This window comes from Heliangelus exortis, chromosome 17 (genome assembly GCF_036169615.1).
Source record: "Heliangelus exortis chromosome 17, bHelExo1.hap1, whole genome shotgun sequence".
Classification (NCBI taxonomy): Eukaryota; Metazoa; Chordata; class Aves; order Apodiformes; family Trochilidae; genus Heliangelus; species Heliangelus exortis.
In genome coordinates, this window is record NC_092438.1 from 8361312 (window position 1) to 8382935 (window position 21624).

Sequence of the window (21624 nt, forward strand, 5' to 3'; positions counted from 1 at the left end):
GTACTATTTGATCCCGTGTGCCTGGCTGGATCTTTAAAACAGAGATAAACCACAAGCATTGATTCACTAAGTCTCTTCTTCTAATTAAAAATGCATTGAGATATTAACATACAGATGTGTAGTGTACCCATCACCTCTCCAGTCTACAGGCAGTTTGTCAGTGCTCATCTATAAAGATCCCAAAGCTTTCACCACACTCTACTTTGCCCTCAGTCCCATGCAAGAGATGCTTCTGATGTTGCCAGTTTTGTGGGTTAAATGTGAATTTTCCAAGAGTGAATGCGAGGCAGATGCAACACAAGCAACCAAAGCTGCTCACCATTCCTTATTCTAGGAAAGGAAAAATAAAATACATAAATAAAATCCTGTGTCTGTTCCTGAGAGATCACTATACTCCTACACCATGGAGAACAGCAAGGACTAATTTTAATGTGCTTGTTTACAACAAGCACCAAGAGCTCTCAGCTAGGAAAAGGAGAAAAGTAAATCTAAGTGGTCCCTTCCCTCTGTTTCAGGGAATAAAGCTCTTCAGTAAAGCTGTTCAGTAAAACAGAGGGAGAAAAGCTGAAATGGGGCATCAATGCCTCCTGCACACTCACCCTCCTCATTCCAACTAATTGTACTTCTAAATCAACAGGATCATGTGATATAAGGAGTAACATAAACACTGTGAGGTATATACTGAACAAACATGCAACAAAAGGCTCTGCTGAAATAAATCTACTTGATAGAAAAAAAGATGTCTCAGACACGGATCATGAAACACATTTAAAATAAACAAAATTCACAGAAGATCTCGAGTCAAAAAATGTAAATGCACTTACACAACTACTGATAGCACAGAGCAAGGAGGCTTTATCATAGAGAAGTATAAAAAGATCAGACAGAAAAAGCTGACTGAAACCGGAGGAAAACAGCAGTAGAATACAAACGTAATAGTGCAGGTCCCACACTAGGTAGAACCCCTCCTACTAACTGGGTCTTCATCAATCAGAAGCCAGAGGACAAAGACCTGGGTTAACTGGTCACAGGATGAACACCAGTGTCAAGTGGCAGTGGAAATGGGTGATATGATTCTCAAATGGAAGAGCTGAGCTCCATCCAGGACAGAGAGGTACCTGCCTGTATTAGATGCTCCTGGAGGAGATACTTCTGTAAAAGCTACTGCTGGAACATCACCTGGAATGACTTGGCCACTCTGGTTACTCATCTTTAAAGGAGACAGAGGAAAATGGGAAGAGGTTTAAAGAAAGCTGCAGGATTCATAAGGAGGCTGAGGAGCCTATTTTAAGAGAAGACTGAACGAGCTTGATTTGTTTAACCTAGACAAATGAAATGTTGGGAGAGAATTGTTCTCCATAAATATGTCACAGCATAAATATGAAGGAGGAAGAACGGTCACTGTAGTTTAAGGAGAACATTAGCACAAGAAAAAAATGGCTATTAACAGCACATATATTTTCGGTTGGAACTGGAAAGATTTCAGCTATCAGAGCAGTCTTTCAGTGATAGGAATGGGACAAACAGCCTAAGCAGTTTCAAGACAAGCTTGATAAATTTATGAACTAAGGTATATGCTGCAATTGCCTCAGTTACCAAAGGATTGGACTTTATGTTCTAAGAGTCCTCTTCCAGCCTTCTGTTAAAGTATCATTTCATTCCAGATAAGCTTTTTTTTTTTTTTCTGCTGTCTCTGTCTAATCAGATTCATGTCTTTCAATCTGATTTGGGAACTAGATATTTCCTTAAAATTGCCTTACTGAATGAAACTATTGCTGTGTTCATGCTGCTGTTCAGCTGAGTGCTGCACTACTCAGCTGTCTTGGCTTTGCTCATCTCATGTAAGGTATTATAATCTGTCAAATGGTAAGGAGGTTTGCTGTTGTCTTACTAAATGGGTTCAGAAATTACGAAATGCATTTTTGACAGATGGAGACTTCCTGCACTGGTCAGTCCCCCCCTCTCCCCTCTCAGCCTGCTGGTTCTATACCTGCTACAGCAAAACTTCTTTATTTCTAAGTGCTGTTGTTCAGTACTGTAATCCTGGCATGTAATTGCCATCCCGTTGTAGGTAATACAGAGAATTTAAATCTGCACTAATGAACACCACATCTGCTCTCATGTCTTCTCCACCATACTTCTTGCTTTATGTTTAACCGTGCTTAAACAATTACATGAGTTGTACTGGCAAGTTATGCAGGGCTGGGCTTGCTATACTAAACTTGAGTTCTTTCATATTGTAATTGTTATCACGTGTAAAGTGACATGTACCAAAATTTTTATCCTTGCCAGATATTTGTCTTCGGTGCCAAAAGTTACAATTCTTCAAACTCTGATGTAACCACTAGGAAGTGAAACCTTTCAGTAAGAATGTAAATGGTTTATGTACAGTGTGGGTCTCTTCCTGCTTACATATAGATGCCTATTACTATTTTCCCAAACTGTGATTTTTCCATCTTGCCTTCCAGTTCACAGCTAATTCCCAATGTTCTCTGAATAGATTCTTTCATGTATCCTCATTTCTGTCTTCATTATTTCTGATAACCATCAGTGCAGATAGTCACGGACATGTAAGTTAATCCAAACATCATGGGTTTCACCAGACTGAACATAGGGTTTTAACTATTCCTGACCTGCTGCCCTGAAATAAAGGTCTCCTGTTCTTGGCAGAGGGTTAACCAACAGTTTGACTCAAGGCAAAGGTCATCCATTATTTTCATTTTAAGGTGTCTATTTCTTTCTGTAAGGACATTCATTTTATGCCATTCATTTTGTGACAGCTACATTCTTGGGCTTCAAATCTTCTTTACTTCCCACCCTGCTAAGCAATTCTTCTGATTCTTGTTTCCATCCTTTTTAATCTGCTGGAGGGTGAAATATAATTTGTTCCAATGAGCAGACTATAGATCTCAGAGCCCACATGGGCCAAGCTGTCTTTTGAAGATGAAAGCCAAGATACTCAACAGCACCTCAGGGCAATGAAAGTACAGGTGATACTTTTTTAATACCAGCTGACTTCCCTCAGGGATTAATGATGGAGAAAAAAAAATCTTGAGATGAATGCTCCCTGCTACAGAGCCAGACTGGAAGAAAATATAAGATCAGGGATCACAACCACTGCTTGGATGGCAAGCTGGAACCAAACAATTTCCTCTTGTCTATAAAGGGAGGTGAAGAAGGTAAATGAAAATTAGAAAAACTAACACATCTTCTGCTTCCCTCCCTCAGGGAGGGAAAGAAAAATAATATAATAAACAAGAAAGCATCATCCACAAATAGTTCTGTGGTATGAGTAAAGCTTTCTCTCAGCTCTGGGCCAGTAGAGCATTAAGCTCAAGCAGTGTAAGAAGAGACAGCAAACCAGAGAGCCATATGTGTGAACTCTACAAGCAATCTCCTGGCACATCCTGGAGATATAAAATCTGGAGCACTAGCTTCAATAAAGAAAACTTCCAGTGCTGATAAAATTGTAAGAAAAGAGCACATGCATCCACAAAAAACTGCAGGGAAGATGTTTTTCTTAGGCATTAACAAAGATGATTTTCACAACTGAAAAACATTCTTTCAGCAAATCCTTCCCAGATCTGTGGGACAACTAAGTCATCTGATCCTACCAGAGTGGTGACTCTTATGTACCACCTCTCAAGAGGCAGTGTTCCCTTACAACAGGAACACACTCAGACTGTGAATAAAGAAAAATAAATAACTGAAGGGTCAGAGGGGAAGGAAAATCAAACTTTCATTGTTATAATTACACAGCACAATGATAAGGGTAATTTTTCTTAAATCAGAAAATAAATTCTAGGTTCAAATTCCCTGAAGGGTATAAAATATTAGAGGATTTTTTATGGTTGTAATCACAAACTCATTTCTCCAGCCACTACTGGCCGTGTCTAATTAGGGCAAAGTATGTTAATGATACAGTGGCACAGCCCAGAGATGTCTTCAGTTGCAATATTAATTGCATTTAGGGAAAGAAGCATGAATTGTGCTTATACAAGCTAATTAGTATGGTTTTGCTAATTAATACCGGAAAGTCAAACTGCTTTTGTCTTGTCAACTGCAATTAGCTGAAAATGTTTAAATTTCTTTTCTTTTTTTTTTTTTTTTTTTTTTTCTTCCAGTAGTAAACTCCTTTAGCTGATAAATCATGCTCCAGAGTGCTCCCTGACAGTTACTACAGCCAGTCCATCTCCTTTTCTGCCAGCAAGACCTTGTGCCCTGGCCAGGCTCAGCTCCCTCTACACCACCCTTTGTCTTGTCTTGTCCCCATGGCCACAGTTCCCTGAACTAGGGCCCTCCCCTCCCAGGGACACAGACACTGTCTTATTGAGGCCATGATCCTTCAAGATTTATCTCACAGCTATTTTATTTTTTAATATTGCTCTGTAAAGAATGATTTATTTACCAGGGCATCTAAGATGCTCCCCATTGCATAAAAGAAACCCCATCAAGCTCATCAGGGAGATCCAATCAGCTGGTTCAGCCAGCTCCAATTGCTTCATTGCCAGCACTCTGGGGATGGTGGCAAAGCTATTAGCACTCTTCAGGGTGGCAGTAGAGATGTCACCTCTACAGAGATTTATCCCAGAAGCAGCCCAGAGCCCCATCAGACTGTATGATAGCACCTGACAGGTGTTTATTCCATTTCACTTAAGGCCATAAGCCAGGCTGCAGATTGGCTGATGAAAAGCAATATCCACATCTGTCAGCACCCAGAGCAGGATGAGCCCTCCTACATCCCCCCAGACACAGAGGTTTAACATCAAACTAACAAGCAGTGGATCACGGGTGAAAAAAGGGGAGAGAGATGAAAAGAAAGGTGAGATGCCAGGAATCCAAATCAAGCAAACAATTGCTCAAGCATCAACTTTAAAGGAGTCTCAAAATAAGGCCACCCAGGTGAGGCACTGAGCTGGGGAGGGAGAGGGGAAAAAAAACAATTGAAGAATATTTTGTTGGAGTGTGGGGTTGATGGTTTAACCACTGCAGCTGTTATGCAGGCAGCTAAAGGAACAGCCCCATCCAAAGGGGACAACCCTCTGCCCCCAACAACACTGCAGAAGAAAAGAAGTGAAACATCTTTCCCCACCAAGGAGATTTTACCTGGGGATGCAGGAGAACCATCTATCACCAGTGAAATGAAGAAGCTGTAGCATCAGGCTTGCCCTCAGGCAGCAAAAAGAGGGAAAACAACCTCTGCCTCTGGATGAAACCATTTTCCCTTATTTATTCACCAAAATTTAAAATGCTGATCAAAGCCCACACCTCACAACCTGTAATCCATTGTCTGAAGCACCACAGAATACAGCCTGTTCCTGGGAAGCTGATGTAAGCTTAACTGGAAGATTACAAGACCTGCTGTTTTCCACAAAGGAACCCTTGGGAATAGGCACTGAACACTGACTGCTGCTTTATCCTCTGCTGATGGATGATGCATAACACCAATTAATGCTTTAACACTGGAAGGTACAGTTTCTCCAGCTCTCTGCTAGCCTGTTTAATACCAACTTTTGAAAGTAAACAACTCAAAACCCAGGCTTAATGAGCCAAAAAAGAAAAACTTTGAAATGTTTAAAAAAACCCACACACATCAGAACTTTTAAAACATAACAGCAAATTTATCCTCTGATATCCTCAGTGAGCACAATGCAAAATTGATTGTACAGAAATTAAAACTATAACAAGGCAGCATGTAATGAGATTAGATGGTAAATAGGATTAATTCAGTTTTCTTTAGAAATACCAGTTCTGACCTGCATGACCAGAGAAAGTAGCTGAGCATACACAAAAGTTTGCCCACAATATAAGATCACCCCAGAACTGGAAGCAATTCACAATCTCATTATGAAAAATCTGATATTGAAACAAGCAAGGAGCACAACTTTGAAAAAGAAATGAGCAGATGTAAGGCACCCTATTATGAGTACAGCTGGGGTATGCCAGTTCTGCCCTTCAGTTAAGCAGAAATCTAAAACGAGTAGTGTTGTCAGAGTAAATTATAAAAAAGATTTTAGAGCAGATGTCTATTTAGCACCTACTGAGGCACTGATTTTTTCCATCAATAGTAAAATTAATCCAGTGTAAAACACATCTACAGAATGTGTCTACATCTTGGATCCTGCTTAGGTTCTTCCTGTGACCTGAAATGTTGCAGGTATCCCACAACTCACCCATTAGCAAAAGTACTTATTTAAGAAACAGCTTAATGCTGACACCTTATTGATTCCTAAATATGAAGAAACATATACAATAGTCATGAAATTATACATAAACATCCCTGTTGTCTGTTTTTGTGGCCTCTGTAATTTTTGATCCCTGAGGGAATTGCCAATAAAACAGACAAACCCAGCATAAAATGAACAGATCTAAAAAACTAGTTTGTAGTAACTCTGTCACAGCTCATCTGCTTGTCCTGTGCACACTTTAGACTGAATCAGAGGCCTCAAAGAACAGAGTTAATTCAGTATGAGATTAACTGCTTGATTCTGATCTAGAATTCTAACAAAGAGAAAGGAAATTGCCAAAGAAAGGAAGACAGACCACCAGCTCTCATGCTACACTTGTTCCAGGTGAATATGGAGGCAGAGAATGCCAAGATTAGCAGGAGCAATACAAACCTTTCTAATGCCTATTTACTATTCAGTTCTGAGTATTTGGAACTGATCCACTGCTTAAATGAACTAAGCTTTGCAGATATAATTGCTGTGTAAAACAATTTAAAAAAATCCCAAAGATTAACACTTACCATCTCTGCTCTTTGCTTATGAGTTCCCACTTCTTCCAGAACTTGAGACAGCTGAGCCTTCAAGACAAAAAAAAAAAAGAAATTAATTAAGTCTAAGGCATATTACTAGGAAGTTTAATAAGAGGGCACTCCTCTTGCCAGACAAAAAAGTCACCCAGGGCACAATGATTTTCATGACACTGAAAAGGAACTGCAAATGTTGGATTTTTTTATTTTCTATTAACATCCCACTCCATGAGATGATCCTGTCCCAAAGAGCCTGAAGCCTATATACATGAGAAAGAACAGGTTTATTGTAAAGAAGAATTCCACTGGATCCCAAGCTTATATCCTATAGCCCAGACAGGGAACAGTGCTTCCTCTCCTTTTCTTTGGAAGGTGCAAAAAGAGAGGTCTTAAAACCCACTCAATTTTGCCAAGCTTAACTTCAGAGAAAAGAGAACCTTGGCTCCACAGCTCCTGAAAGGTCTGAGAGTGTTTCATGATAACTTCACAGGAAAGGTTCTGTTGAAGTTCTGGGGCAAAGCACTGGGTTTGGGCCTTCAAATTTGTTGTGGTAAAATACCAAGAAAATCTTCTCTGCAACATAACTCCATTGAATTTCTGTGAGAACAGATCCCAACACATGGGATTTTTTTTGGTTTTTTAAAGAAAATTTGAAATTCTAAGAACCTCATGTTATCCCTGTACAATCTGAGGAGAAATGGGAACTTGATTTAGAGGAGGATCTTTCACAGAGCTTTGTTTATGCAAAGGGGTCTTAAATAAAATGGGTGCATTTCTGGTTAAGAGAAGCCACATATACTACCCCAGTGCTACTGCTACCCACAGCACTTTGCTAGCCTGCCATCAGCCTTTCTCTGGCTAGCACAAAGCCCCAAAAATAGTCAAGAACTTACGACAGAGAACCTAATTTAAACAACTTAAACAAGAACTAAAAAAGCAGCAAACTTTACTACAAACTAATTCACAAAATTTCAAGCAGATATTTACTGAAACCCTCTGGAGTCTCTCTAACAATCTCCCACCACACATAAAATGGGTCTTGCAAGTACTACATCCAAGCCACAGACAAACAGCGAGCAGTTTATTACAACAAAAAGGCAAACATGAAGCTTTGAAGGCTAACAGCACTGAAATGAAAGCAAACAAAAAAATTACCATCTCGGGGTTCAGCACAGCAAGTTCAATTTTACAACCAAACAGTTCAAGTCTTCCCTGGCCCAGAGCTCAGCAGCAACTGCAAAAGTTCAAGTCTTGCTGTGCAGGGCCTGGGATGATGTGAAATTATTTAAGGAACAAACACACAAAAAAAGATGAAAGGGGTTTTTAATACAAGCCTGGGACCTGGCACAGGGAAAAGCAGCACACTCATTAAACACCATGGGAGATGCCAGTCCCAACCAAACACTGAGTGCGTGTACAAGCAAGTGAGAAGAACAAATTAAATTATCACCAAGTTGAATGCTGAAGCATCAGGAAACTATAAATGTGCAGATGTCTGGGAAAGACTTTTTCCCCCCCCACTACTATTGAATCAGGTAGAACTACACCAGCAGGCTGCAGCCAGAAAAGAGACAGAAGGAGAAGAATTAGAAAACATCCCCTCAAAGATGTTATTTATGAGAGGTGCTAGCATAGCCTTTACAAAATACTCCAAGGTCAAGTGAATATTTTTCCTATCAAGAAAAAACCCAATTTTTTTCTGTATATTTATTAGCCTCATCTATATAAAGATGACCTTCAGATGGGGACTACTGGCCTCTTCAAAACTAGACGTAAACAATTATTTAGAATTCAAGTAGCTTACAGTAGCTCCCACTCCTGAATCTGAGGGTCACATCTCTGTTCAGCCTCCTGCAAGTTCAGATTCCTATAAAATCACAGAGTAATTCACACTGGAAGAGGCCAGTTCAATCCTTTGCTCAGACCAAGGTCAGCCAGGTCAGGATGCTCAGGGCTCTTGGACAGATGGGCTCTGAGTATCTCCAAGAAGGTGAACTAAAAAACTTCTCTGAGTAACCAGTGCCAAGCTTTGGTCACCTGCACAGTGGAAATATTTTTTTCTTTATCATATCAAGTCAACAGCATCCTAGGAGCCTGTTTAACCAGACAGATATAAAAGCATTTTAAAGTACAAGGCCTAAATAAAATTCAGAGGAAAAAAAGGATAGAAAAGGCCTTGGCACATTTTCATTCAGAAAGAGGCAGCAAAAACTTCTTGACAGGAGAGAAATAATACAAAGGAATGGGAGAAATCAGAAATAGAAGCAGGAAATATTTTATAATTTATCTTACATACATCTTGGGGAAAATAACCAAATACAAACCTCTCAAGCTGCTATACCAGCAGAGACCTAGAGGTAATCTTGGACAGCAAGTCGAAAACAGCAGCATGATAACAGCAGATCAATATGATTTGAAGAAGCAATCAGATAAGAATTAAATCACAAAGCAGGTTTTCTTCATTGCATTTATTTCTAGGCAGCTCATCTCAAAGGGCAAGAATAGCCAACTACTGGGAACCCAGAGAGCAGCAACTAAACTTACTAAACTGCTTGAAGAAATGATTTATGAAGATTAAAAGATTTTAAAACGCATGGTTTGACTACAACTCTCACAGAAGAGCAAAAAGGACGTATTTAATTCACTAAGAGCTATTATAATGACAGCTGGAAACAAGGAGGATTTTTCCAGCAGAGCTCTCAGACTGCAGCAGGGACCCCCCTGACTCCCAGCTCATGCCCATCTATCCAGGCAGGCACAGAAAAACAAAACAAAGCCCAAACTTTTGATGGGGTCCCTTGTGCCTGCTTTTGCCTGGCTGCAAAACAGATGATCTGAATGCTTTATCACATCCAGTTTGTAAACATTAGCCCTACCCAGGACTTTTTATTAGCTTAAATCAAATATTGAACCTAGTTCAGCTGTTAGAGGACAGCTGCTTGCAAAGTGATTCACTGCCATATTCCTTCTAGGCCATGAGAAAATACAACCTAATCACCAGCAGCATGACAGATGCACACATTTTTAATTATGAAGAAGAATTTAGGCTCTGAACTTATCCCCACATCTCACTTAATCAAATTATTTCAGAGGAGCTGCCAACCACCACAGCCATGGAAGGAAGGAGCTGCAGAAAGCCCTGGAGTGGTTCCTGTCAGCATGCTGAGCCCCTGCTCCCAGACCTGTTTAGGGCATTTACTGGGAAAGACCTGAAAAAGAGAGTGTTCTTTCTCAGAATTTAGCTTTTCAGGAGTGAACTGTTGGAATTCTCCATTTGATCATCTCTGCCCACTTGCAGCCAACAAAAGCATGAGCAATGAACATAAGCCATTGGGAAGGCAACGCTTGGCCTTGATCCCTGCACCAGCAGGCATGGGAGGGCTACCTGCTGGGGCTGATTGCCAGTCCGCCTCAGAGCTTTGTTCTGGGAAAAGCAATGCCCACCCCATGAGTAGCTCAATTCCATTTTACAGGTTTTTTTCATTGATCACATTCACCTTGGTATCCCAGGACTCTCAGCAGCAAAGATGTGCATGTTGAATTTTCAGACGATGGATAAAACTGAAAGCTCCAAGGAAATTCTCATTACTTAATACATGTGTTAAGTTCCCATGGATCACTGAGCTCAAGCATTAAGAAATCTGATAAGTAAACAGATATTGAGTTTAAGAATCAGATATACAAATACACGTAAAGTCCCAATTTGCCCACTGAAGGCAGCACAACCAGGTAAAAAAAAAAAAATCAAGTAGCAAAGCAGGAAAAAAAACACCTCTCAAGTATCCAGTCAATTACTTTAAGCCTTCAAAAAAAAAAAAAGGGTTTGTCAATTCAAAACATTCATCTTACATGACAACACAGTCTAATCTACTGTCAGTGCTACTGTCATCCTCAAAAGAGAGCTGCAGGAGAGGAAAGATAACCTGTGCTCTGGCCTTGCCAGGATACAGCAGCTCAGGGCTGAAAGAGGAGCAGGGATGGTTTCCAAGGAGAGGAACCAGTTCGGCTCCCAGGGAGACATTTCTGGATTGTTTAGCTTGCTTCCCTGCATCAATATTTTTTTTCTCTGCCTTCCAAAAGTCAGTGACAATGCTGGAGGGGGCTGGGTGAAACTAAAGCAATGTGGAGGTTACAATGCAGGTGTTGACACCAACAGCATCAACAACCCCACACTCCTCTCCTGGGGCTGAACGTGAGCTGACTGCCGTGGCTGATAGGCAAGCAGCAAAAATGTGAGCCTCACTTGTAGGAAAAAATTAGCTCCTCAGTCTCTAATGAACAGGCTTTCTCTACACAACAATACCCTCCGCTCTACAAGCAATTAGCAAATCCAAGCACTCTCTTTGTGGACCTGCATTAATTTACTCCTCGATGTTGCACATTAAACAGCTCATAGGTACAGCACAGGAGCAGCAACAGCCAAAGCCATAAAATTAAAGCTTGCATCAAAGAGTGAGAGAAGTAAAATATGCGTGCTGCACGCAGGGAATAAATCAAAACAACCTTCATTTGGAAACATCATTTTAGTCTTATGCTTTCATCAAAAAACATGATTATCTTGACAGTCACATTAATACAAGGTAGGTACTTTACAGCAGAGAGAACCAAGCAGCACATTCACTGCCTCAAACTAAAAAGCCTCATTTTTATTCTTCCTCATCAGGGTGAGTGTATTTGTGTATATCTGAACATTTACACAGCTGCCTGCTCTGGGGTTGTGGTTTTACAGCTCAAAATCCCAACTGTGGGTCCCCAGGAGGAAGGCCACTTGTTGGAAGGGCAGCAGCACCCAATGGGAGAGGAAGAGGAGGAGGCTCAGCCTGGCAGAGCCCTAAGGCAGCTGCAAGATATGGCATCAGTAGAGCACTCTGAAGCCCAGGATACCCTTAGAAGTATTTTATATGCAACAGTTGTATGCAAAGTCAAGTGAAGTGTGATGATTGGCAAATGCAGGTATAATGTTAATTAATTGCTATTTCAAATTAATTAACTTTGAAGATAAATTCTTGCCTCTCCTCTTGGAGAAAGTTAACACGCAGTTTAACTTCACAAGGATATATCAGCTTTCAGACACAGAAATATGGAACCTTGCATGTTCTCACACCTGAAATCCTTTCTGTTTCCTTGTGCTAGCTGCTCCTCATTCACTGGGTAACTTCAGAGTAACTTAACTAATCACTTACAAAAAGAGTTGTAAGATGAAGCTCCTTGGCTCAAGCTGGCTGGCCTTTGTGTGTGGATGCAGTGTGCCCTACAGCACAGCACAAACCAGCATATCTTATCTGATGCCAAAAGCTGGGGAAGAAGGGGAAAAAAAAAGCACAACATTGCTTCTTTCTATTAGATTCAGGAGACACAAGAAAAATACAGCATATAAAAGCTGCAGCTGAATTCAGAAAGAAACTCCAAAACACGGCTGCACTCCCAGGGCAGTTCTGACAAGGAGAGCACTTACAATTCAATCACAAATTTAAAAACATGTAACTCTATGCACCAGGCTAATGAGTTACATGGAACAATAGAGGCAAAAAGATATTTGCACACAGATATTTTCAGAAGATTTGGGCTCAAGGTGAACACAGAAGGAATTCACAAAAGCCACAGACATCTTATTTATGGGGATTGCAGAGACTGAGACAGAAGTAACTCATCAGCCACTTGCAGTCAGACTTCAGTTTGTTTGCATACTGTGATCCTGCATATTTAAATATTGTGAGAACTGAAATGAAATGTTCATTAGTGTTCAATGGGAATATAACCCATGGGATTCAGTGTTTATCAGTTAATGCATGCATTTGCTTGGTGATACTCTGAAGTTACCTATCCATTTTTAATACCGTAGCCAATACCTTCTGTCTTCAAGCCACCAGCACACTGGTACTGCAGGCTGTAGTGCAGTATTGTTTTAGGATCTCTAAAGTGCACCACAAAATTACACTGGGTTAAACAGTCATTGCTAACTTAAAATATTTTGATGTTTTGTAGATGAAATTACTGCACAAAATTGCATCAGTTGAGATCACAATCAGGAACACAGCTCAGTATCAGACACTGCTAAATAATTTCCTTGCTGCTTTGCAGATTCAATTTTGCTGTTCTCATGAAAGTTCTCCTGGTTATAAAATCAGATGCACATCCTCTTTAAAGTGGGAAATAACAGCTACAAATAAACTCTGAGGCTCTGAAAAGCATCAAAACCATTATGGTAACTTACAGCAGCTGGATTGGACTTGGTGGGGGGCTCAGTCTGATGCAAAGGTGAAGGAGAAAATTCATCAAAAAACCTTTGAATGTGGTTCAGAAACTTCTATGCAGTGAAGCAACAGTCACAATTTATATTATGTGGATAGGCTTACAGCTCAATGAAAAATGTGTGTCTCAGGCCACAGCTTATGTGGTTTTCCATGTAATTGAGTCCTTCTTAAATTTTACCCCAAGCAAGGACAGGAAACCCAGGGAACTAAAATGCCTGGAAGCAAGATGTCCACATCTCCAGGGATTGGTGCTCCTGGGCACCTCAGCAACCACAGCACTCAGGGACTGAAGGCTCCTGCTCCACGCAGAGCAGTGAAGGGTGTTTTTTATCCAAAAAACAAGAGCTGCTACTTCTTCCAGAACCACTTTTCTGCTGGATGTGATGTGCAGCAGGGAAATGCCGCCCCCAAGTGAGAGACAAAAAGCAGCTGGTGACCAAAACCAGGGATGAAAAAAAAAAAAAAAATGGGTGCTAAACAAAAACTGATAGTGCCAATTGAAAAATCGCTGAAGTCATAGTTACTGAAGACACAAGGAAAACATCAGCAAGATACAGGCTCCTGTCAACACACTATCAAGATTTACTGGACAAAGAGGTAATAACCAAAGATTTCTCTTGCTCTGAAGTCTCAAGGACAAATCCAAGTTCTCTCCTGTTTTAAGAGACACCAGTCATTTTGTAATGTCAAGAAATGACAACAGTAAGCTTATTGCAGTGAAATCACCCCAAAGTCTTGCTGGTTATGCTGTAAGAAAGGGTGTAAAAAAAGCCACTGTGAAATAACTGATACGAAGAAGATAGGATTTCAAGCAGAAATTCCCCACATTTTGCCACATTCCTGGCAAGTCACTTGACCCAGCTTAAATGAGCTGCATACTTGTGAAGCAGAGACCTGGCTTTTGTTCCCACTCAACCTAACATCTGCTGAGAGACCCAGGGCAAAGTACTAAAACTCAAACTCCTCTCTTGCCTCTCTCTAACATAAAGTCTGTAAAACCACCCAAAAATCTTTGACCAAAGGTAATCTCTGTGCACAAGGTGCCACTGTGGCACAAAATGGCACCTGATGGGTCACACCACTCAGGCAGTAAAAGGATTAAGCATCACATTAAGTTGAGCACCTCCATGTTCAGAGGTGGCAGTAACCTCATCTCCCCAAGCCTCCAAGCAAAGGTGACATTGACAGCTGCAATAAAATATGAAACTTGCAGAAAGATTCCAAACTTCTCAATTTTTTCCATCAACACTGCTCACATCATCTCCTGGGCAGATGCTGTCAGATGCTTTTGCAGACTGCAATACTTAAAAAGAAAGCAGGGAGGTGCAGGCAAGTAGGAAAATAAAGGGCTGAAGTGTTACCAGATTTTTTCATGTGACAAAAAAGCAGCACATTTGCAAAAACATCTCAAAACACAAGCAAGAATTCATTGCTTTACTTTCTGAGCTGCAGCCACGGTGGAGGAGTGATTAAGGGGCAACAGCCAAGTGACTCCTCACTTCTTCTGTTTTTCTTTGATGGTTTTGTTCAACACCTTGATGATGATGGAGCACAGAGAACCAAAGATTAGCACAGCTCTGCTGGGAATAATACTGAGAATAAACACTTCTGCAATAGGTCTCCCTCCCTCTATCCTCATCAAATGGTGCTGCAGCCCCTGGGGAGAGAATACATTGCCAACCAAAAAATGTGAGTGTACAGCTGCTTCCTCAACAGCAAAGGGCAGCCTGAGTGATGAAGCTCTGCCAAGCCAGTTGCTTCCAGCATTATGCAGTCAGCCAGTACAGCATCTCCTGGACACACATGAGCAACTGCCTGATGCTGATGGACTCTCCAAAGGAGTCATTCCCCATCACTAGAACACCCATCAGAGAAGCCTTTGCCACCAATATTGTCTTTGTGGGCTCAGAAATATTCCTACCTCAGAAAAGCAGCTGAGTGTTCAGACATAGCAAGGAGCCCCTTCTCTTTTTGCTGCTCTCCTAGGAAAATTTTTAACCCCACAGTAGAAAGATAACCTGGCATAAAATCTGTCTATTGAGGGTTGACCACAAATCTCTTGCCTGTTGTAAAGCAGATTATTAATGTATTAGGGCAACTGAAAAACATAGGGGAAAATCAGCTCATTCCACAGGGAAACAGCAAAAAGGGAAAGGAATGCAAATCATCTGGAGGACACTAAAGAGAATTAATTTTACTGTGCTGTGATCAGATCTCTAAAGCTGAAATGAAGGGATATCAGATTCTGAAACAAATACAGCACCTCTGGGAATCTGGTTATTCGTTGCTATTCAAGTGATCTGAAAAGTAGAACTGTAAGTGATTCTGGGATCCACTGAGCATGATGATTCCTTCCGGATGTATTAAACCTTCTGAAGTGGGAAGCAATGCTAGAGACTACAAGCAGAAGACACAGTAGTAGCAGGAACAGAATCTCTTGGCAAGAGAAGTTGATTGGAAAAGGGTTTGCGCACTTAAAAAGTTGAAATTTACTTTTTCTTTTTTTTTTTTTTTTCCTCCTTTAGATTATCAGCAGAATGATTTCAGGCTCCAAAACCCATCTTGATGAAAGAAAGCATTAGCACTCACCAAACCCAGAAGAAAATATCAAAACCTAAAAGTGGTAGCTAGTGTCTCTTTCAAACTTTTCTCCCACTCCTTTCTATGCATTTTTTCCAGTACTACCTCCTCCCTGGATCAAAGTTCTCCCCTGTTAGTTGCCTTCAACTAGGTTTGATAGCTAGAGGGAAAGAAGTGACATTTAGTTGATGAAGTCTGATGAAGCCAACAAAAATGTTCACTCTTATCCATTCATCAGAAAAAATGGTGGAATTACATCTTTACCTAAAAAGGCCCTTCTAATTTCAGCCCAATGAGTCAGCACTGCTGCATCTCATCACTAAGAATGATTCATTGTCACTGCACTTCTCAAAGTCAAGAATAAGGGTATTGACCCCAATTCACTGTCATCTGGTAATGACTCTGGATCCAGACACTGTGTTTGCACACAGTACTGTTACAATGATTTATGTGAGTGTGTCACTTTTAATTTAAAGAAATAAAGAGTTATTGTCAGTCTACCAGCCATAAAACAACATTTTCCTCACAGTGGGCTGACAGCTGAATACCTGGAAAATATTCTTGCTCACCAAGATGGAGAGGTCTCTCCACCCCTTTAGCATAGGGGTGGTGATGCTGCTGAAAACACAAATGGATGGCCAGTATCTTTGGAGAGAAATACTAATATTTGGTAATGAGTTAAAAGAAACTTTCCTGGGGAGTTAGAATCTGCCTGGAAATTTAAACAAAAGCAATATGGCTGGAAAGCTTCTGGTCCAAGGTGAGGAAGAAGGTTGTGTGCGTGGATGAGACCCCAGCTAGAAGATCTACAGCTGGATGAAACAAAGAATGTAAGAGGCTAAACAGCAGCACCCCTGTTTTACAGGTCTCCTAATATTACTGTTGCTTTAGTTAACTTCTCTGTTATAACAAAGCTACAGAACAACTCACACTGACTCCAGCACCCCTGAGCTGGAGCACCTTCCTCCCAGCCCCCCAGTGCTGTTTGGCAGTGGGTGATGTGTGGTGCTAGTTCAGACAGGGTGTCTTTAATGTGTGTGTGCTGGAGGTCCAGTCCCTAACTCCATCTCACTGCTATCCACATAAACAGACTCCCAGGGGCAGCACCCAGCTGTGTGGGCACCCATCCCACCACAGCTGCTGCCACCTGGCAAACACCAGAGGGAAAGTCAAAATCCAACTTCTTTTTCCCCCATCTAATTTGAATCCAGTTTGGTTTCTCATCCTGGCTCTCTGAAGTACCACACAGGTTGTGTTAGCTCAAATAAAGGTCAGGGAAGGGTTTAAACCAGCAGTGCCCTTGGCTCGTGAAATCACAGCCGGTGATATTTTTGGCATCTAACAGAACAGTGGGTAAAGTGCCTGAGTCTCAAAGGGTCTCCAACAAATTTAAAACACTCTTGGAAGTTGCTAGGTAACAACATTCACCTCCTGGACAAGATTGTGCAATGTTTGCTCTGATGAAGCTATGCTTGTATTGCCCTTGCTTCTGCCCTGGGAACACATTTGCTGAGGACCTGTCTCCTTTGCTGCCAGAGTATTTTCAGTCTCTAGTCTGGGTGTGTAGTTGGCTTTTCTTCAGTAAAGCAAACATTACGTTTTAAACATAGCTATTATAATTAGCAGAAGATCATTGCTCAATTCCCCTTCCAGACAGGGATTTCCAAATGTCACAGTGTGCTTAGCACAGCTGATCTGCACTGACAGCTGCTCTAAATGTGACTGACCTAGGAGGGCCCAGAGTGAACAATCAGGTCCTATCACAAGAGGCAATGGTGAACAAACAAATGGGGTAATTCTCTTCCTTCATCCCATAACTTCATTTTCATGTGTTATCTGTGCAGCACAGTGAGCAAGGCAGTTTTAGCAGAGAGGTTCTCTTCAGCACAGAAGGTATATTCACACCTGAGGCCAAGCAGGAATTCCATACCTGTCCCCCTCAGATGACAATACCTGGTTGTCCTGCCAGGGTATCATGGTATGAAAACAAAAAGCTTTAAGGGGGGGTAAAAAAAACAAAAAACCACCACAAACAAGTGCAGCTACTGGCTGCTAGAACACTTTTGCAGAGGTTCTGGCAAATGCAGAGATCCAGTTTAAAACTGTATTTGCTTTCTAAATCTATTGTGAAAAAACAAAAACTACCTCAGTCCGTATCAGTAAGATGTGGCATTAAAAAAAAATTGCAGAGTATCTTCTCCCAACACATACCTGCCCACAACAAAGAGATCTTCCTACACTTGAAGGAGGATGCTAGCACTGACATTTCCAGGTATTAGACAAATCAGTCTCCTTGCAGACAAAGCTTCACTTCCAAAACCCTGGCAATGCACAAAAATCATGTATCCTTTGCAAGGCCATGATTTACAACTCTAATATTGTACCTCATCAGTTTTGTACTACAGACAGACTAGGATTTAGAGGTAGAATTTGACTGAAGTTGTAGGGGAAAAAGATCAGATTTAAAAAAAAAAAAAGGATTAACAGGACCTTCCTTGAAATACAGTATTTACATTGAAAAAGTAAAAAACTGTCAAAGTTGACAACTGGAAGAAAAAAAAATACTATATGCATTTTCACCACCCTAGAAATCAAACATCCCAGCACACCATGGTCATGCTCCTGCAACTTCCTTGAAGAGGAGTGAAACTCTCTACTTTTTTGAAGAATTTATTAAAATTAAACAAATCCCAATGGAATTTAAGTACACTGTAGAGGCTCCAGCAAAAACTATAAAAAAAAAGCAAGCTAACTAAAAAGATCCTTTCTTGGCACATTCTTGAAAGAAGGATTCACTAAGTTTCTAATTGACTACCACAGTGGCTTAAATGAATCACCTATAAATAGGCAACAAATGCAAAGCAAGCACTTGAAGGAAACAGCAAGATCTTTTTTGTTTTCTTTTGCTATTGCTTAATGGTTTGCTGGAAAGGAGGTGGCTAACAAGGAAGGAGAAACATGGTAAAAATATAAAGGAAAAGGATGGAATGTAAGAAGAAGAATTTTATCTTAACTGAAAGCTCAAGCTCCCATAGGCCACCTTGGACTAATTTCTAGTCTTTTATATATGTTATTATTTAATATATATTAGGTGCAGTCATTAAAGTACTGAAGTGTTCATGCAGCTGTCTTATGTCAAGAGTCATTCAGACTACAGAAGTAGATTCAAAACCACTAAAGTTAAGCAGCCATCCACATGAAGAAAGCCATCCACAAAGGAAAAGTGAAAATACTTATGTCAGTGAACAGCAGAGATGGGAGAATCTGAGTCATTCCCAGAGAGGACCTTATTTCTGGAAAAGTGTTTGCAGAAAATTTTCTATTAAACTCCATTTTATCACACTGAATAACCATTTCTCAAAATGACTGGAATTTTTATTTCACAGCTCTTACTCCAACCTGTCTGCTTACTCTTCTCCTGTCTCCACAGATAGACTGAATGCTCAAAGCTTCCTCAGTCTCCAGCTTTCTGGCATTCATCAAGATCTTGTCTGGTTTGTGGATTTTGTCAGCAAGCAGCCCAGGACCTACTCAGTGCATTCTCCTCTGTGGGGATGGAGGCTTAGCCCATGGCAGCTCTGCACAGATTTACAGCTTTCTCAAAGTTAAATTACTTCCTTTTGCAGTGAGGAGATGGCTGTCAAAATGGCCAAAATTTCTAAACTCCGTTAGTTAATATCTTGTCTTACTTAAAAGAAGGCTTGGAAAGGGTATGCAAAGGCCAAAAAAAACCCAAAAACCCAACTGCAGTGAGAAGTAACCAAACCATCCTTGTACAGCACAGGCATGATAGGTATTCTATGTTTGCTACCTCTCACAGTTTAATTTTCATTGTAAAACTTGGAGGAGAGTTGTTGTGAGGGCAAAGAGCTGGATTAATCAATCTGGGGCCAAAGTCCTTTGTTTATCCATAAAACAGACCAAGCAGAAGGAACAGAAGTGTGTGTTTCCTTAGATTGCCCCATCAGTGCTTCTCAATTTTGGGCTGAAAGGATTAAATCCAGAGGGAACACTGCAATTTTATCTTAGCCATGGTCCATTCGTTCCTTGGTCCTTCTGCTGAGACTGCCAACAAAGACACCAGATAGGGTATTTTTTTGAGATGTGAGTGTTTATCTTGTGAGTGAACCAAACAGCAACTCATTTCAGGGAAGCAATCACTTCTCTCCCTAGCAAATGCAGACTGACAAGGCAAAAGGTGAAACAGCTTGATGGTCCCATTAGAAACCTTTGAGTTTCCTCACACCTGAATGCCTGCCTAGCAAAGCACTGCTAGAGAAAGATAAAAGATCTCCATTTGGTAAGGAAAGGGAAGGAGTCAGAGCATAAGCCAAGCTAATCTCAGTTATTAGCTCCCACCACAAAGGGACAAGGCACATTGACTCACTCCTCCATCACAGGGCATGGGATGCTCTGAGCCGAGGAGCATCCCTCTGGTTCAGAGGCACATACCAGCTCACTGGTACAAGGGATGCTGTGAAAAATCACACGTTTGATTTTGTGAGCAAAAGCAAAAGCAAATCAAGCCATAGAGCCGAGGTAAAGCAACATGGAGCATGACAGACAGCTGCCTTCTGGAAATATTTACAAGTAAGAATTGTGAGCACTTTTTTTAAAACCTTCTGTTCACGCTTGAGTTTTCTTTCTTCTTAGCCAAGCAGATAAACACAGCTACAACAATTCACCTCTGCCTAAAGATGGGTAATCTTAGGGCACCACCACTTGTTTGTCCATCCTAGGCTGACACATGCCAAAATGGCTCATGACTTACTCTTTGTGGAAGAGGTCATATAGCAATGGTATTTAAAGTGTACATTTGTTGGAGGTATTTGGGCCATGCAGCATCTCCCAGATGTTCACGAAGACTCATGGATGAGCTTTTCCCTCTCTCTGTCCCCTTTGTTGTTCAGAAAGAAGAGCTTTACCCAAAGAGCAGATGGAATGCAACACTAACTAATATCCACAATAATTACAGTAATGTGCAGAGTGGTGACAGGATGCAGAAATCAGATACAACAAAATTGGGTCTTGCCTGGTTTAAGTAAAAAGGTACTCATTATCCTGAGAGGAAATTCCACATCTGTACAATAAGGTCATGCTGCACTGTGAAGATAAATGTAATTTCTCTACATAGCTTTGATTGTCTCACCTACTGTCTTCATAAAAACACATAAAACAGTAAAACAACAAAAAAAAGTCCTGTAGCAAAAGCAAAAAAAAACCTAAAACAAACAAACAAACAAAACCAGTAGCCTGGGATGCCATATTATTTTAAGAGCACAAAGTCAGTCATCTGGAGTTCTAACAGATAGACTTTCCTGCACGTACCCAAACAACATCTATGCACATATACACGTGTATACACTGTGCTTATGGTAGTAATAATACTTAGAAAACCAACTGACACTTTCAAACAAGCTCTGATATGTTTGGCATCATTTACATTGGAAGTATTTAAGACTAAATCATGTTTTTACCCTGCTATACACATCCACAAGAATTACATCTGCCCAAACAGACGTATCTGCACAGGTAGTTCTGTGGCCCCCAGGCAGCCTCTGCCAAGTGCACCAAGCAATTGTACTTTAAATATACACTAGATATAAAGCTAAAAACATCTCTCTTTTCAACAGCTCTGTGTGCTGCCAAGCTGCAGCTGAGATAAAATTTAATACACTCAGATGATCTTAGAGCAAACAACACAGAGCAATAACCTCGTAGTAAGAATGGCAATGCCAGAGCCCTGGGCACCTCCAGCCTCGGAACAAGGGGGGGGATGGGGGTCTCTTTGCAGCACATGGCAAGCAGGTGCTGCAAAATTGCCCTTTGGTACCCACATGCCTGGCAGAGAATAACAAGTGAACATGGTTCACTTGGACTGGAACATTCCTGCTCAGAGGAAGAAACAAGACTTCTTCTCCAGTGGTGCAGGCATCGCTCTCGGCCATCTGTTACACCTTTCCTCATCAAAAAGGTCACAGAATGCTTCAGAAACCTTATTTTTGGTAGGTGTGGCTAGATCCACAGAGGCTAAAG

At 40.9% G+C, this 21624-nt stretch overlaps 1 protein-coding gene across 4 annotated transcripts in view; it reads right to left on the reverse strand.

Moving 5' to 3' along the window:
* The window catches only part of MAD1L1 (mitotic arrest deficient 1 like 1), a 345232-nt gene that overhangs the window by 167824 nt on the left and 155784 nt on the right, over positions 1-21624 (reverse strand). For all 4 annotated transcript variants that reach the window (XM_071760874.1, XM_071760872.1, XM_071760873.1 and 1 more), the window contains one exon: positions 6749-6805. In XM_071760874.1, coding sequence (XP_071616975.1) covers positions 6749-6805 — 57 coding nt within the window. The remainder of the gene's footprint in view (positions 1-6748; positions 6806-21624) is intronic.